This window comes from Fragaria vesca, linkage group LG2 (assembly GCF_000184155.1).
Source record: "Fragaria vesca subsp. vesca linkage group LG2, FraVesHawaii_1.0, whole genome shotgun sequence".
Classification (NCBI taxonomy): domain Eukaryota; kingdom Viridiplantae; phylum Streptophyta; class Magnoliopsida; order Rosales; family Rosaceae; genus Fragaria; species Fragaria vesca.
The window spans coordinates 22,290,360-22,307,265 of NC_020492.1; the positions used below are offsets into that span (position 1 = coordinate 22,290,360).

Genomic DNA, 16,906 nt, shown 5'->3' on the forward strand with positions numbered 1-16,906 from the left:
AGTCATTGATAAACAATTTGTTGGACAATACTCAACACGATTACACAAAATAGTGGTCAGTCCCCATTGGGGAGAATTGTAGTAGTGATACGATGGCGGCGATGACATGCATCTTGTTCCAAGTTTAGGCTGCTTAGCCTGCTAGTATACAAGTTGTTGTGTTTGTCAATTAGGTCCCATTAATGAACGGGCAAAGTGGATCGTAATCTAGGCAAAGAAACTTAGAACCCTAGCTCAATAGTAGTAATTAAACTAAGTAAAGTCAGAATTAGCTCATAACGTACGCCGCCCTAAATCAGACGGCAGACCGCACACCCAGAACAGTTCTTGTCTTCATGAGTTTCCCCTAAATCTTGTCTATAGATAGATAAGCTTAAGGCAGCTGGGGCCTGGGAGGTCCATATGCTATGAAAATTGCCAACAATTAATTAAATATATAGCTAACTCGTATTACTGACTTTTAATTGTTGCTTCCAATCGGAATGATGAATGGGTTAGACAAGAAAGAGGAGGGGATTGGCAAACTTCTGTTTAATATATACATGTCACTTAACACAATAATGCATATTATAATGTTTGATTCCGCAGTCGAGTGAGACTAAAAACTCAACCTTATCTGTTTTATTATAGATTGAAACTACCATGCATGCTGTTAAACTTAATTACTGGGCAGAATTGAAGATACCCTTAGTTGGTCTATAAGCTTATCTAGGGCTTGATAGGAAGAACCACCTTCTTGAACAGCAAGCCAAGCTACTCTTCCGAGGGCCTGTGCTCTCTCCTTTGCATTCCTACCCTTCTCTCCTCCCAACATCAGCTCTCTAACTCCGTCACGTATTGCTTGCCTTGAGACTTCAAACCCCAACCTCGAGTGATCTTTCACCTTTTTTATTGCAAGTCCTGCCCCGAGTCCTTCAGCAACAAGCTTGGCATTCAGAGACTGCTCTGCGATCATCGGCCACGCCAAAATGGGCACCCCGGCAGAGATGCTTTCGATCACCGAGTTCCAACCACAATGGCTCAGGAAACCTCCTACTGCTCGGTGTGCTAGTATTTGGCGTTGATCCACCCACTCCCTCGCGATCAAGCCCTTACCTTCGAAGTTTGAAAACATTGATGTTAAGAAGGTTTAAGGGTGCATTGAAATGCAATACTACGATGTGCACATTATCTATACACTGTAAAAATCGATCAAGGTAACTGAAAACTAATATCATGGGAATATGAGTTACACATTACCATTCAGAAAATTGATGTTATATTTGGTATCAATACTCGTAGAAAAGAAAGTTACGAAGAAAAAGATACGTAATTGTGTTGGTCTGGTGTAGCTCATAATAGATATACTATAGAAATGTTAGATTACCTTTTAACCTCTCTTTAAGTCGATTTGGTGGAGACCATTTGGTCGATCGCACCACAAAGACAAATGGAACGCCAGCCTCCTCTAAGCCAAAAACCACTTCATCAAGTTGAGCCTCTGACATATCAGCCTGTGTTCCAAATGCGATATAGATCACAGAGCCCGGAGTCACTTGCTCGTTAAGCCACTCTGTTAACACGAGGCTTTGTTTTTCCCGGTTGATGTTAGCAACTCCACCTTCGACTTTGTCATAAAAGTTAAGAGGTCCTAAACACCAAGCTTTAGCGCCGTTCTCATAGAATGATTCCACAGATGAAACACTACCACTCTCTAGCTCCTCGAAGCTATTAACAATGACCCCCCAGCTATTGATGTCTGCTTCGCCCACCTCAAACATGAACTGAGCAAATGGGTCATTTGCATCACCTATTTGAAGAAGCGTCTCTGGTAATTCTGAAGTATTCAAAAGAAAGGGAAGCTTAAGGCCGGGAAAGTCTAAAGGGTCTGAAACCGACTTTGCTTTCAAGTATGGCCTATGAACGATCACACTTTTGCAAATCGCCATTGACAAGACTCCCATGCCATGAAATACCAACCTGGGAACTCCGAATTTTCGGCAGGATTCGAGTGTCCAGCCAAAGAAGAAATCCGAGATCACGCAGATGGGAAGGGTTTTGGAATCGTGCATGGATTGTAGGACTTGTTCGAAGGGCTTTTGGAGTTGCTTGGTGGCGAGGACGAAAGGTAACCAAAATTCCATAGATGGGAGTTGGGATGTGTTTTCAATTCCTCGAGGTAGCCCGAGGGAATCGATATCTGTGGGGAAAGGGATTGTGTTGATGATTATATTTGGGTGACATCCAACCTTGTTGGAAATGGATTTAGCATTTGAAGGAGTTGTGAAGATGGTCACTTTGATTCTCCGGTGGGAAAGAGCTTTGGAGAGGTCTAGTAATGGAAGAGTGTGGCCATGAGCCATGAAGGGAAAAATCACAACATGAGGCTCTAACGGTGGTGATGCCATTTTCCTCTATTGAGTTGGTTTTAACTTTCAAGAATGATGTTGGTGTATAACTGTGTATATGCCTGTTTATATAGAGAACTTAAAACTTAGGCGATTTACCTGATATGTTAGGCTGTCCGATAAGAAATATAAAAAAAAATCATAACCTACTGATGGTGATGGATTTGTATTCTTATTTGCATGAATTATTATAGAAGATAATATGCTGGAAAATAGACAGGCTCGATCATATATATAACGTATACATTCCTTTATGAAAATATAATTACGATTTATGCAGTTGCCAAGTTTGCTGGTCTGCATAACCAAGTAACTGTAACACTTTCAATGAAAAATGAATAATATTAAAGATGCAAAAAAAAAAGGCAATATCGCAACAAATATATGGAAGATATATATGACATATATATTCGTACTATATATGTGTCGAGAGACTAGCAAGGGTTTATGTCTCTGAAGCCAGAAGTAGTAAACAAAAGCCACCAGCGCAACTGTTCTGGCTGATTAATTTCTTTTCATATATTCTCTGTCTCTCTCATTTTTCTTCTTTCTTTTTTTTCATATATTTCCTTTCTACGTCGACCATATATACCTCCTGGCCCGAGAGGATATACATGATATGATGATAATGTAGAGTAGTTAATGCTGGATATCCATCGGTGAATGGGAAACGTTTTGTTCTACAATTGCTGCATGAACCCGGCACTGAATATATTGACCCATTCAAACTCATGAGAATCAAAGCCAATTTGGTAGTCTCGATCATCACACTCTGCGAAATAGGATATCTTTCAAAAAAGATGCATTCTGATATGATATATATCTATCCCTGGTTGATTCCCTGTGTAAAGCGCTGACTTTGGTTTCCTTCAGATACCAGGTATCTGATGTACGTATTGATAGAGAAATGAACTAATATTTACTTGACTGTTGCACTGTTATACATCAGCCAGAGTTTATTTTCTAGGAAAACCGGCCATTATTATTATTATTTGGGTCTCTATCACCTCGATCTTGTTTTCCCAGTAACTGCTTCTTCTTCTTCTTCTTTTTTTAGCCAATATATAGATGTTTTCTTGATTTGTGTATCACTTGAAAACGCAGCCCCGTATAAATAATAACGTAGGTGATGGCGTTGTCCCTTTCTGGATTTAGATGCATATTAATTCTTTTTAATTTCTCTGCTGTCAATAGAGGAAAAATAATGAGATCTGAACACATAAGTATATAAATAGTACAGTGGTCGATTTACCCAAATCTCGATCTCTATAATTCAAGAACTGATGAAAATGTTGAACGACAGGTTTGCACTACAAACGAATTATTATAATAGAAGACAAACTTCGTGTGCATTTTCACCGCCTCCATCGACTGAGCTCAACAGCATCAGAGCTCAAAAAATTAATAATTACTAGTACAATACTGGTGACAGAATCATATGTGCATGCATGCAAGCAGGTTTGAAAGGTTGTTCGCGCCAATTAGTTAATCAATTATAGGACCGAGCTAGTATACAACGCATAGACATTATATATAAATTGACCTGAGAAACTTGACCACCATTCTAGGTCTAATTACAAGTTTAAAACTAAAAACATCAGCTAATTAAACGGCATTCTTGTCGTCGATCTGTTGCAATTCATGCCAATCAAGAAGGATTAATTACTCTAGTTCACGTGATTAGTCAGTTATAATCTATATTAATCCTCCTCTCTAAGCTTAAACTTGATGGCGTGGTTAAGACAAATTATTATTTGTGGACTGTATAATTAGAGAATATGATTAAGATCGAAATCCTCATTGGGGACGCTAGCTATCGTTGTTCAAAATAAAAAGATTAACTATCCATTCACTCCCATACAGTCAATACCTTCTAACACAAAGATACCATCGCCGGAAGCAAACGATCACGATCAGTTGCATTTGTTCTGAAATCTTCTGTACATAGTTGTCAATGTGATATTATTGATTAATCAACAAATTAAAACGATGGTGAATTATTAGAAAACGAAGCATGCATGCACACGTACGTACTCAGAAACGGCCGGAGAAGGTAAACTGCTATACAAAATTAACCATAGCTGCTAGCTGGCGAAGAAAGTCAGAAAGCTCATCTCGCTTCGCCGTCATGACGAAAGCTGTGGCTTCTCGATCCATAAAGTTTAGAAAATTTTCATATCATATATAGAGAGGGTGAGGCCAGATCGAGCACCTTGCTGTTACTTTGGTCCATGCTAGCTGCTATGAAAATCGACAAGTATTAATGACGTATTTATGTTGCTTCTACCGGGTCAGATACTTAGGAACAAGATAAGTACGTTATATATGGCATGCATCCTTTACATAATACTCTCTATACAATTACAAGCTAGCACAGTAATTCAAACTGTTTACATTTATCAAATCTATTTTATAAAGGGTGCGTCTATTGTGACCCCACAAACCACTTTGCACACCCCACATTTTATTTACACCCCACTCATATAATTTTAATTGTAAGTCTATTTTTTGTTCACCTATTAACAATACCTAAAAAACCATTTTCTCAATTTTACTTTGTTCATCCTACATTCTTTTCGTATATTTTATCAAATTCAGATTTGCTCAAGGAAAGTAAAATCACTAAGTGAACAAAAATTCACATAAAAGTATAAATCCAAGTTAAAGAACAAGAAAAAACTCTCAAATTTAACAACTTATATCAGTCAATATCAAGATGCACAATCTCTATAAATGTATATATAGTAGTGTCGGTGAGCCGTAGCCTGGTTAGTTAAGGAGGTTAACTAACAACTTTGAGGTCATAGGTTCAAACTTTATAGACATATGTAATGTGCGTGAGTTATTTATTAAATTTTTTATTTTTATTTTTAAATTATCTCTAGTATCAACGCTTTCCATACTTCTAAATTTCTTAAATTGATCTATATGTTGTTCATAAATACGGTACAGTAGTGTCCATGAGGATTTACATACAAAGTTGACATGAGAAATTATGAGTCAAGAGATAGACGAATCATAAAAAAAATACAAACAGTTTACCTCATCTTCAGGTTAAATGTTACTGTCTTCAGACTCACAACCGAATATGATAAATTTGGGTTAGAGTTATGAAATTTGTGTTCATCCAAAACAAAAGATAAAAAAGAAAAAGATAAAAAAAATTTGTAATTTGTAACAACTTATTGTCCCTTGCTGTAATTTTACATCATGGTATTTTGGTATTTCAATAAATCAATAATATGTGGGATGAGTAAAATGGTTTATGGGGTGATTGACAATAGACGCACCATTTATAAATCATTATATATCTATCTATCATGATATATATCATCCATTCATAATCCTGCAGTTTCTCTTACAATGATGATCTTTAGAAAACAATATAGAAAAAAATAAATTGGACTATGATATTAAAATGTAAACAATGTGAGCTAGCTAGGGAGATGAAAGAGGAGCCAAGATCATCTATATATCCATATAAAAACTCATACTGCTTATTGTACTTTTTCTATTTCTTGAAAGCTTGGATTCAAATCCAATTACACATCTAATTAAGCATGCAAGTGTAATATTTCATAGAAGAAGAAATTCGTTTTGCCACACACTTATGCAAAATTGGTTCGACGAATCAATGCAAACATCTCCAAACCAAGATAAAACCTAGTGTTACAATACAGGCAAGTCACTGTAGGCTAGGGTGCACCACCTGCCTACATATATCACTAAACTTTCCTAAATAAGTTGGTAGAAATAACAGATTTATTGCAAGATTAAGTGGATTAAGCACCACGTAACATATATAATAAGAGGTTGCCAAAAGTAAGAGAGTGAGTCAGAGTCCAATTACCCCCTTAAACACCTCCAACAGATCGACATGCTCACCTCTAGCGTCCATTACGCATCTTAATTTGATCCCATCTTCCATTGTTTCTCATTTCACAGATTAACAAAACTGCCTAATCTGCATCCTTTGGTTTGCTTCGAGATCATTTGTCTATGGATACCACCTCAATCTGCAGCTATTTATGATTACGTGTAAGTATCGTTCTCCATGTAAAAAGCAAGAAATGTCTGCATTTTCTTTTCCAGATTACGATAATCGTATGCTTCACTGCGAACTTGAACACAATGAATGTGTTCTTCATATTGGTTAATTGTTTGGGATGAAATTCTGATCTTCATGAGTGGATCCTAGCAGATTAAGAGTCTGTGGAGCCTGTTTGAATTTAGGGTTTGATAAAACAAAGCAATTGGTTTCCATTGGAATTTGGTACGATGCAAAATGCAGGTGCTAAAATTGAGTGTTGTCGATTGCTATAATATGAAAACATTGATGTAATAGATGCATAGATGTGATTATTAATGATTAATTTCTACTTCCTTGATACTTATATTGTTTTGAATAAATGATTCAGTGGTAGCTCAGAAGAAGATATATATTGCTTAAGAAATATTAAAGAAGGCTGTAAATATGGTACATGAAGCAACCCCCTATGCACCAAAGAACATCCTCATTACAGGTGCCGCAGGATTTATAGGCAGCCATGTCACCAGCAGACTCATCAAGAACTACCCAAACTACAACATTGTAGCTCTTGACAAGCTAGACTATTGCTCTAGCTTCAAGAACCTTCACGCATGTAAAGCCTCACATAATTTCAAATTCATCAAGGGAGACATTGCTTGTGCTGACCTTGTTAATCACCTCTTGATGGTCGAGGAGATTGACACCATTATGCACTTTGCCGCACAGACTCATGTCGACAATTCATTTGGGAACTCATTTGAGTTCACAAACAACAATGTCTATGGCACCCATGTGCTTCTTGAAGCTTGCAAGGTCACAAAGAGAATCAAGAGGTTCATCCATGTTAGTACTGATGAGGTTTATGGTGAGACTGATATGGGTTCTGACATTGGAAATCCTGAGGCCTCTCAACTCCTCCCTACGAATCCTTACTCTGCCACGAAAGCCGGGGCTGAAATGTTAGTCATGGCATATCACAGATCCTATGACTTGCCAACAATAACAACTAGAGGTAACAATGTCTATGGGCCTCATCAATACCCCGAAAAGCTTATCCCAAAATTCATACTACTTGCAATGAAAGGCGAGAAGCTGCCGATTCATGGAAATGGATCAAATGTTCGAAGCTATTTGTATTGTGACGATGTTGCTGAAGCATTTGATGTGATTCTTCATAAGGGGGTAATTGGACATGTGTATAACATTGGTACCAAAAAGGAAAGGTCAGTCATAGATGTGGCAGAAGATATTTGCAAGATGTTTGGTTTGGATCCAAAGGAAGCTATAGATTTTGTTCAAGACAGGCCTTTTAATGACCAAAGGTACTTCTTGGATGATCAAAAGCTAAAGAATTTGGGTTGGGAGGTGAAGACTAATTGGGAAAGGGGGCTGAAGCTGACAATGGATTGGTACACTAAGAACCCTAATTGGTGGGGCAATGTGGATGCTGCACTGCGGCCGCACCCGAGTATTTCTGTGATCAATCACTGTAACGATGAGTCTTGGTTCTTCCAATACGGCTACACCAGGATGACTAGATCATGCAGTGACATTAGTAACAGTGGCGAATTGAAATTCTTGATATATGGAAGGACTGGTTGGATAGGAGGGTTATTGGGGAAGCTTTGTAAGGATGGAGGGATTGAATATGAGTATGGGAAGGGCAAACTGGAAGATAAGAAGTCTTTGCTAGAGGATATAACCAGAGCACAACCAACCCATGTTTTCAATGCAGCTGGACTTACTGGACGGCCTAATGTTGATTGGTGCGAGTCACACAAGACTGAAACAATTAGGACTAATGTAGCTGGGACACTAACTTTGGCTGATGTTTGTAAGGAACAAAGTTTGTTAATGATGAATTTCGCAACCGGCTGCATATTTGAGTATGACAAGGATCATCGTCAAGGATCAGGCAAAGGATTCAAGGAGGAGGACAAGCCTAATTTCATTGGTTCATTCTATTCCAAGACCAAAGCCATGGTAACAAGCTCAAACTTGTTCTCTTTTATTTTTAGTTCTATTAATGATCATAGTTCAAGGTTTGGCTATTATTCAAACATGATCAAGATGCATATATCACAAACAACAGTGGCAATATAACATATCAGAAAGTTTGACAAGGGACAAGTTATCATCCATACATGACAAAGATACATATATTACAAAGAACATATATGGTAAATTGTGCAGGTTGAGGAGTTGTTAAGGGAATATGACAATGTATGCACTCTGAGAGTTAGAATGCCGATTTCATCAGACCTCAGCAACCCAAGAAACTTCATCACGAAGATCTCGCGTTACAACAAAGTGGTGAACATACCCAATAGTATGACCGTGCTAGATGAGCTCTTGCCAATTTCCATTGAAATGGCCAAGAGAAACTGCAGAGGGATATGGAACTTCACCAACCCAGGAGTCATAAGCCACAATGAGATTCTAGAGATGTATAGGGATTACATTGACCCTAAGTTCAAGTGGCAAAATTTTGACCTGGAAGAACAAGCCAAGGTGATTGTAGCACCAAGGAGTAACAATGAATTGGATGCTTCAAAGCTGAAAAGGGAGTTTCCTGAATTGTTGTCCATCAAAGATTCTGTCAAAAAATTTGTCTTCGAGGCTAACAAGAAGACTTGAAGATTCCCTGTCATTTTAGTTGACAAGTACACTCTGTACCTACACCTTTCAGCTGCAGAATGAAAGTTTTGCTGTTTTTATATCTTTCATTAAATATAATTCTGCATATATCTACAAAGAACTCGTTTACTTCGATCACTATATATATCAAGACAGATGTTTTTCATTGAAATCGATCTTACTGTTACGAGTAATTTGGTGAGAACTTTTATGTTTTTTAAAGCTAAAGAAGAAGCTAGTGACAACTCTCAGATGATCAGATAATGATCGACCTGGTGTTGGCTTATTAACATATCAGGTTGCTTAACTACAAAATTTCTATAACATATATAGCAGCAAGCTAGTTGTTTAGGACTTCAGGCTCAAGGATCACTTTCAGCATTATGTCAAAAAAGACGGTGGCCAATGAAGAACTCAAGTCCCCAACCTCATTGTTGGCCAAATTAAATGAACCACAAGACCAATGAACCAGAATACCAAACCAACAATCGTGAAGATTTTGGTGTCGTCGCTACTATCACAACCTCAATAGAAGAGAGCACATCGACATGATTGACAAAAACAGATACCTTACTTCAACTGTACGTTCCTGCCAACAAGTATACGCTTGACCTTAATCATTCAAAATCGATCTGCAAGTGGAACAACGCGCGCAGGCACAATCGATCTGCAAGTGGCACAACGCAGGCACTTGCAGGCATATGTTTATTATGAGTATGATAGACGACCTTATTGGCTTTTCTTAGCACTAGCAGAGACTAATGAATAGGTAAAGCCGTAAAGCCATTATATAAAACAAGCACTGGTGAACTGCACATGATATAATGGATGGTGACCTGAACAAAGAGAATAAAATATTCCACCTATCACAACCCAAACCAAAACCCCACGTTTCTCTTCAGTCAATTTCAATGGTTCATGTTAGGGCTGTCACTTGGTTTGGTAAATACCAAACTGATTGAAAACCGATCGAAAATTAATGAGTTGATAAACCAAATTTTGGTAATTGAAATAAAAAAAATCAAAACCGAGAAATACCGAAAAAGTTGGTTTGGTTTTTGGTAAATACTGAATTTACCGAAATTCTAATTATTTAAAGACTTATATTTCTAAAAACACACAGACTAATAATCTTATCTCACGTTTTCAATTGTATATACTATTTAGTAAAAAACAAGACAATGAATAGAAAAATTCAACTATACTTGGTAGCATTCGGGTCTCAATTAAAGCGATCAACTTTAATTCAATGTTACTTGTTATATAAAAACGCTCTTACCTACCCGTCTTAGTCGATTCATCACACACACACATAGACAAACCCCCTTAGATGACATGTAACCGCCCATGTAAAAATTTAGGAATGTTTTTACCTCTCTTGATGATAGGGCTCCCTATAGGAAGCATAAATGTAAATAGGATTAGCCGCCTTGATCAAGGCCAAAACATTATCAAAAATACCTAATTTTTCTACCATAGTCGTATTTCACTATATTGATCACATCATAGTTCACAAGGTTTTTGAAAATTTTGCTTCCTCTTTGTAGTTGGTTCACAAAGATGTACATATGCATATAACTTACTAAATAAGTTATACCACATTACCAGGCATGTTGTGGTTCCAATGATTACAATTCACAAAATTAAAATTCTACCGTCTAATGTGATCATTATAGTATAATACAATTATGATAGAAAATTCAATTGTACTCAATAATGCTCGGGTCTTGATCAAAGCGGTCAACCATAATTTAACGTCACTTATTACATGAAAAAGTTTTACTGCCCTTATGTGACTTATTTTGGTCGACTCTTCTACACACATACTTTCACATAGATGACACATAACTTGTTCATATAAAAATTTGGAAACATTTACATCCTGACTATTTCGGTAGAAATTAAATCATACTCGATAATGTGTACTGAAATAATTATCTTTTGTATATGTATTATCAGACTATAGAAACTCAAGTGATATTTAAATTTTATAGTTTTGTATTGTTTTGTTATATTTTGAAAATATATTTGTTGTGAAGTTTGGTAATACCGAAAAACCGACATCCGAAGTTGGTAAGATTTATCTCATACCGAAGTTTTTGGTTTGGTAATTGAAAGTCATATTTCATTACCGAAAGCTTTGGTTTTAAAGTTGGTAACGCCCATTACCGATTCGAACCGACCGAGTGGCAGCCCTAGTTCATATACATTGCAAATGGAATATGAAGGAAAAAGAAGGGAGGCTCTCCATTCTCAAAGTTCATGGTCACATGTGGCATCATTGGATCAACTTCGAATTGGTTGGAGTTCACTCCAAAATATATCCCATTCTCACGGATCCGGATTTGCCAACCAGCAGCGGCTGCTAGTCAGCCGGATCACCCAGTAGCAGCCCGCCACGCGGCAAAAACAGCGGGTCCCGCGTCTGTGCAGACGTGTGGGGCCCACTGCTTTTGTCGCGTGGCCGGCTGCTACTAGGTGGTCCGGCTGACCAGCAGTCGCTGCTGGTTGGCATATTAATTTCCCATTCGCACATATATTAGCATGCATGATTAAGATTTGTTACATAGTTATATATATATAAAGCAAACTTAATGATTGATTGCGTATGTCCATTAAAACTAAGAAAATATATATATATATATCTCACTATGCTATTATTTTCATAGTACGTATTTGATCATTTATGAAATTTTCTTAACAAATAGAGTCGTCGTACTCGAGTATTTTTTTTTCTGATTTTAAAGTTTCAATTTCTTTTTCCACATTGTTGTTCTTGTCATCGTAATGAGCTCGATCATTCAGTTCGAATCCCTCCTTACAAAATTAGGAGAAGTAAAGTGGCATGGGTATCATTGGGCGTGATCAACAAAGATATAATTACACATTTGATATTCTCGATGACACGATTCCTACAACATAATGATCACATTACATTTGTCTTATATGCAATTCATATCATCCCACACATGTGATGATTGGATCCGCATCAAACTTATATTTGGGCACCTCATTTTATTTTACACAACTTTCTTATACACGCACCACGGCATACAAGCACACAATGTAATCTTGTTTATAATAGCTACAATGTTCTAGTTTTCACTAGGGTTTTCCTGTAGTAACAAACTCACTAGTACGTGTCTGGTCTATCTACGTCTTTAACTGCATGCAAACCAGGCGTCACTAGAGAACACTGGTCAATATCGTAAATTTGGAAAAAACAGTGACGCCTTTCGAGACTCTTCCATGTTAAAAACAGAGCTAGCTTTGTCACACACTCACTCCGAAGTCACAGATCCCAAACCTCAAACCAAGTGGCAATCCCAGTCCCAGAGCCAACTCACTTCAACTGTCATCCTCTGTCCTCTTCCACGCAAAAAAACGGAGATGGAATCTTTTGGCCACGAGTTCGACGTCATAGTAGTCGGTGCCGGGATCATGGGCAGCTCCACCGCCTACCAGACTGCCAAGCGCGGCCACAAGACCCTCCTGCTCGAGCAATTCGACTTCCTTCACCACCGAGGCTCGTCCCATGGAGAGTCCCGGACTATCAGGGCTACGTATCCAGAGGACTACTACGGTCCTCTCGTACTCGAGTCCTACAAGCTATGGCTAGAAGCACAGTCAGAGATCGGCTACAATGTCTATTTCAAGGCCGAGCACTTCGACATGGGCCACGAAAGCAACAAAACTCTCCAGACAATTGTTAGGAGCTGCCTTAAGAATGAGATAGGTTACCGGCTGCTGAACCGGGAGCAGGTGGAGCAGGAGTACTCGGGTCGGATCAACCTACCGGAAGGGTGGGTGGGCGTGGCTACGGAGCACGGCGGTGTGATAAAGCCGACAAAGGCGGTGTCGATGTTCCAAACGCTGGCATTACAAAACGGCGCCGTATTGAGGGACAACATGGAGGTGGTGGAGATAAAGAGAGATGAAGTGAGGGGAGGGGTTTGGGTTGGGGTTGGAAATAATGGAGAGAGGTTTTGGGGTAAGAAGTGTGTGGTGACAGTTGGGGCTTGGACTAAGAAGTTAGTTAAAACGGTTGGTGGGTTTGAACTGCCTATACAGCCCTTGGAGACCGCTGTGTGTTATTGGAGGATCAAGGAGGGCCATGAAGCTGGTTTTGCCATTGGAGGTGACTTCCCCACTTTTGCAAGCTATGGGGTTCCATATGTCTATGGTACACCCTCATTGGAGTATCCGGGTTTGATCAAGGTTGCGGTGCATGGCGGGTACCCGTGTGACCCGGATAAGAGGCCGTGGGGACCCGGGAACCCGCTAGCTCCGTTGAAGGAGTGGATAGAGAGTACATTCTCCGGCGTGGTTGACTCCGGAGGGCCGGTTGCTACTCAGTTGTGTATGTACTCCATGACCCCAGATGAGGATTTTATTATTGATTTCATTGGAGGTGAGTTCGGGAAGGATGTGGTGATCGGAGGCGGGTTTTCCGGTCACGGGTTCAAGCTGTCTCCGGTGGTGGGGAGGGTATTGGCTGACCTTGCACTTAGTGGAGAAGCTAAAGGAGTGGAGCTAAAGCACTTTAGGACAGCAAGGTTTCAAGAGAATCCTCAAGGCAATGTTAAAGATTACCTATAAATTAATCACTACTTTTGTGTTGTGTATGTAAGAAAATGGAGAAATACTTCGGTGCGACCCGCCGACGGCCGTGCGACACGTGTTTTTTGTTTTTTTTTCACAGCAGCCGCTGCGTTCTCCTCCGGCGAAGCTTCTTCTGTTTTTTCTTCACCCTCGCCGGCTGAAACCATCGCCAACCACGACGCAGATTCTCCTCCGCTGCTCTCCCTCATTTCCAGCCCAAATTCCGCGACCGCCACACCCTCCGAAACCCTACTCCTCCTCTCTCCGCCTTCTTCTTCCTCTCCACCTCTCAGGATCCCTCTCCTCTCCCCTCCATTCGCTCCCGGAGCTCCGACGAGCCAAGATTCTCCAGAGAAAGGCAGAAGAAGCTTCGCCGGAGGAGAACACAGCGGTGCTGTGAAAAAAAACAAAAAACACGTGTCGCACGACCGTCGGCCGGTCGCACGGCCACGTGGCACGGCCGTCGCACCGAAGAATTTCTCAAGAAAATGTCAGAGTGACATTTGTGTATGTAATCACTACATTTGTGTTGTGTATGTAACTAATCCATGGCCATTGATTTCATATCAGAGTGATCTGTGATTTTCCTGTGTAGTATCAGAGTAATAATACTTCCGTTTGCTCAAATGAATTACTGTTCCTCAAATCATAACAACAAAACCAATCAATTCTGTACCAGCATGTAGACTGAGTTGGTATAAACTTTGATGTGCTGTGAGCCTGCAAGTGATCATATGGTAATTTTCAGGAGGAAATGGAACCTGAATGTTGCCTCTGGTGACTGAGTTGGTAACACTGAGAAGGAAGATGCAATTAGCAGCGACGTCAGCGGGCATAGAATAAAGACAGAGTATTAGGAAGTAGGCAACAAATGACATTATATCTTAATTGCGCATGAGTTGTTCTCCTCTTTCAACAGGAAAAAAGCTAATACAGGTTCAATAACTATTAAGCTGGACTTGGAGAAAGCTTATGATTATTTGGATTGGAATTATATTAAGCATTGTTTGATTAGGTTTGGTTTATGTGACAAATGGATTAATCTAATTATGGAATGCATTACTTCTGTTAGTTTTTCAGTTCTCATCAATGGAAAGCAAGAAGGGAATTTCTCTCCCTCTCGAGGCATTAGACAGGGAGACCCTCTCTCTCCCTATATTTTCATCTTATGCATGGAACCTCTTATTAGAAATCTCAATTCGATTGCTTCTCGTTCTAAAAATCATGTTGGCCTGCTTACCTCCCTAAAAAGGGTAAAAGTTTCGAATTTGTTATTTGCTGATGACCGTCTTATTTTTGCTAGGGCTTCCCCTAAAGCTGCCGGCTATGTGAATAAGGTTCTCAGTAAGTTTGCAGCAGCCTCTGGTCAGAAAATCAATCTAGATAAGTCTTCCCTTTATTTCTCTAAGAACACAAGCACTGCTACTCGCACTAACTTGTCCAATATTCTTGGAATTAAGCACAAGTCTACATATTTACCCTAAATAATATTGTCTTTTGGAAAGACCCCTCTAACACCAAGGACCTGCTTCTCAAAATCTCCAATAGGCTTGGAGGTTGGAAGAAGGCAACTCTGTCTAGAGCTGGTAGGTTGACTTTTCTTAAGACTAATCTTTCTACAATTCTAAACCATGTTTTATCATGTTTTAAATGCTCTCCCAAAGTTCTAAAAGCTATGGATAAAGAAGCGAGAGATTTTTTCTAGGGCCAAGATAGTCATTCTCCCCCAGTTGCTTGGGAGCATGTTTGCAAGCCTAAAGCTATTGGGGGCCTAGGTATTAGACCAACCCGCTTATTTAATAATGCGGTTTTGACTAAATTAGGTTGGAGGGTTTTAACTGATAAAGACAACTGGTGGGTGCAGATTGTGAGAGCTAATTAAGTATCTTAGGAAGCATTCTTTTTTTGACCAGAATGCTAAGTCTAGCCATTCATTTGCTTGGAAAGGCATCTTAGATTCTAGAGACCTTATCACTAAGGGCATGAGATGGATTGATGGTAATGGTACAAATATTAAGTTTTAGACTTTAAATTGGGCGTATGATTTTCCTTTGTTGAATCTTATTTCTATTTCTAGCAGGTCGACTATCAATTTAGATGAAACTGTGTATGACTATATTTCCAACTATTACTAGAATATTGATAAATTAAACTTTGTTTTAGATTCTCATACAGTCAATGTTATTTTGGGAATTCCCCTCCCATCGATCGAAGCAAATGACCAGTTTGTTTAGGGCCTTGCCTCTACTGGTATTTTTTTTCTATCAAGTCTGTAACTTGGGTGCAATGTGATAATTACTCTCCCCATTCGAATTCTAAAATCATGAATGCCATCTGAAAGTTGAATATCCCTCCCAGAGCAAAAATTTTTGCTTGGCTCCTGGCCAGAGGGAGGCTGAAAACAAGGGCTAGATTAGCTTGTTACTCTAATACTATTAGCTCTTCTTGTACTTTGTGTGGCAAAGGGGAGGAGGACTTAAACCACCTCTTCTTCTCCTACCCTTTTGCTGTGAGTATTTAGAATATGGCTGGCACTAATGCTTTTGATTATTCATCTTTCTATGATTGGTTTCTTTCCTGGTTCAGGAAGGAAAAAGATAAAGAAACAGTTGAAAACTGCATTCTCCTTTGCTGGAAATTATGGGAGGCCCGAAACAATTATATTTTTAGAGGATGCACACCCAACCCCAACTTTGTTGTGCATGCTGTTGCTTCTTCTGGTAATGATTACAGAAGCCATAATCCGACTGCTGGAGGCTACAAAACCAACTCCAATGGATCTGCCATTCCAGCAAGTTCCTTCATCAAATGGCTCCCGCCTCCGTGTAATCTTGTTCTGTCTGCCACAACAAGAAGGCTGTTGCTGGGTTTGTAATCAGAGACCATAAGGGCAATCCAATTTTAGCTGGCTCTCGTTATGTGGGTAACTCCAATGTTTCTATTGCTGAATGTAGTGCTCTTCGAGATGGTATGTTCCATGCTTTATGCAATGACATCCGGCGAGTCCAAGTTAAAGGTGATTCTAAGCTTATTATTGACCTAATTAACAATAGGCCAGCCCCCCGATCACCTTTAAATATGTCCCTCGGGAAACAAATTTTGTAGCCGATGCAATGGCTAGCTTGGGGCATTAGGTCCCAAATCCAACTCTCTGGAATCGCAAGTTCCTACTCTAGAATTAATGCATTTAATTTTGATCGTTTTGGTATAAGATGTTGTAGAGACTTCTCCTTTTAATTTCTTTCTCTCA

General features: G+C 39.3%; 4 protein-coding genes across 4 annotated transcripts in view; 2 read left to right on the forward strand and 2 right to left on the reverse strand.

The window, feature by feature from the left end:
* The window catches only part of LOC101312889 (group 2 truncated hemoglobin YjbI-like), a 771,661-nt gene that overhangs the window by 176,867 nt on the left and 577,888 nt on the right, over positions 1 to 16,906 (reverse strand). The window lies entirely within an intron of this gene.
* LOC101306401 (UDP-glycosyltransferase 73B5-like) lies at positions 453 to 2,431 on the reverse strand. Its single transcript, XM_004291228.1, has 2 exons — positions 1,367 to 2,431; positions 453 to 1,095 (listed from the first exon to the last, which is right to left on the reverse strand). Exons 1-2 carry the CDS (start codon positions 2,385 to 2,387, stop codon positions 659 to 661), a joined length of 1,458 nt encoding a protein of 485 aa, XP_004291276.1. The 5' UTR covers positions 2,388 to 2,431; the 3' UTR covers positions 453 to 658.
* LOC101311653 (probable rhamnose biosynthetic enzyme 1-like) lies at positions 6,862 to 9,054 on the forward strand. Its single transcript, XM_004292827.1, has 2 exons — positions 6,862 to 8,400; positions 8,611 to 9,054. The coding sequence occupies exons 1-2, from the start codon at positions 6,862 to 6,864 to the stop codon at positions 9,052 to 9,054; spliced, it is 1,983 nt and encodes a 660-aa protein (XP_004292875.1).
* LOC101308926 (probable sarcosine oxidase-like) lies at positions 12,344 to 13,682 on the forward strand. The gene has a single exon (XM_004291237.1). It carries the CDS (start codon positions 12,445 to 12,447, stop codon positions 13,651 to 13,653), a length of 1,209 nt encoding a protein of 402 aa, XP_004291285.1. The 5' UTR covers positions 12,344 to 12,444; the 3' UTR covers positions 13,654 to 13,682.

Excerpts from the sequence above, each read along its gene's own strand:
- LOC101306401 (XM_004291228.1), bottom strand. The coding sequence starts at position 2,387 with ATGGCATCACCACCGTTAGAGCCTCATGTTGTGATTTTTCCCTTCATG. Across the intron at positions 1,096-1,366 it reads ACTTAAAGAGAGGTTAAAAG|GTAAGGGCTTGATCGCGAGG; the intron begins GTAATCTAACAT and ends CAAACTTCGAAG.
- LOC101311653 (XM_004292827.1), top strand. The coding sequence starts at position 6,862 with ATGGTACATGAAGCAACCCCCTATGCACCAAAGAACATCCTCATTACA. Across the intron at positions 8,401-8,610 it reads ATTCCAAGACCAAAGCCATG|GTTGAGGAGTTGTTAAGGGA; the intron begins GTAACAAGCTCA and ends TAAATTGTGCAG.
- LOC101308926 (XM_004291237.1), top strand. The coding sequence starts at position 12,445 with ATGGAATCTTTTGGCCACGAGTTCGACGTCATAGTAGTCGGTGCCGGG.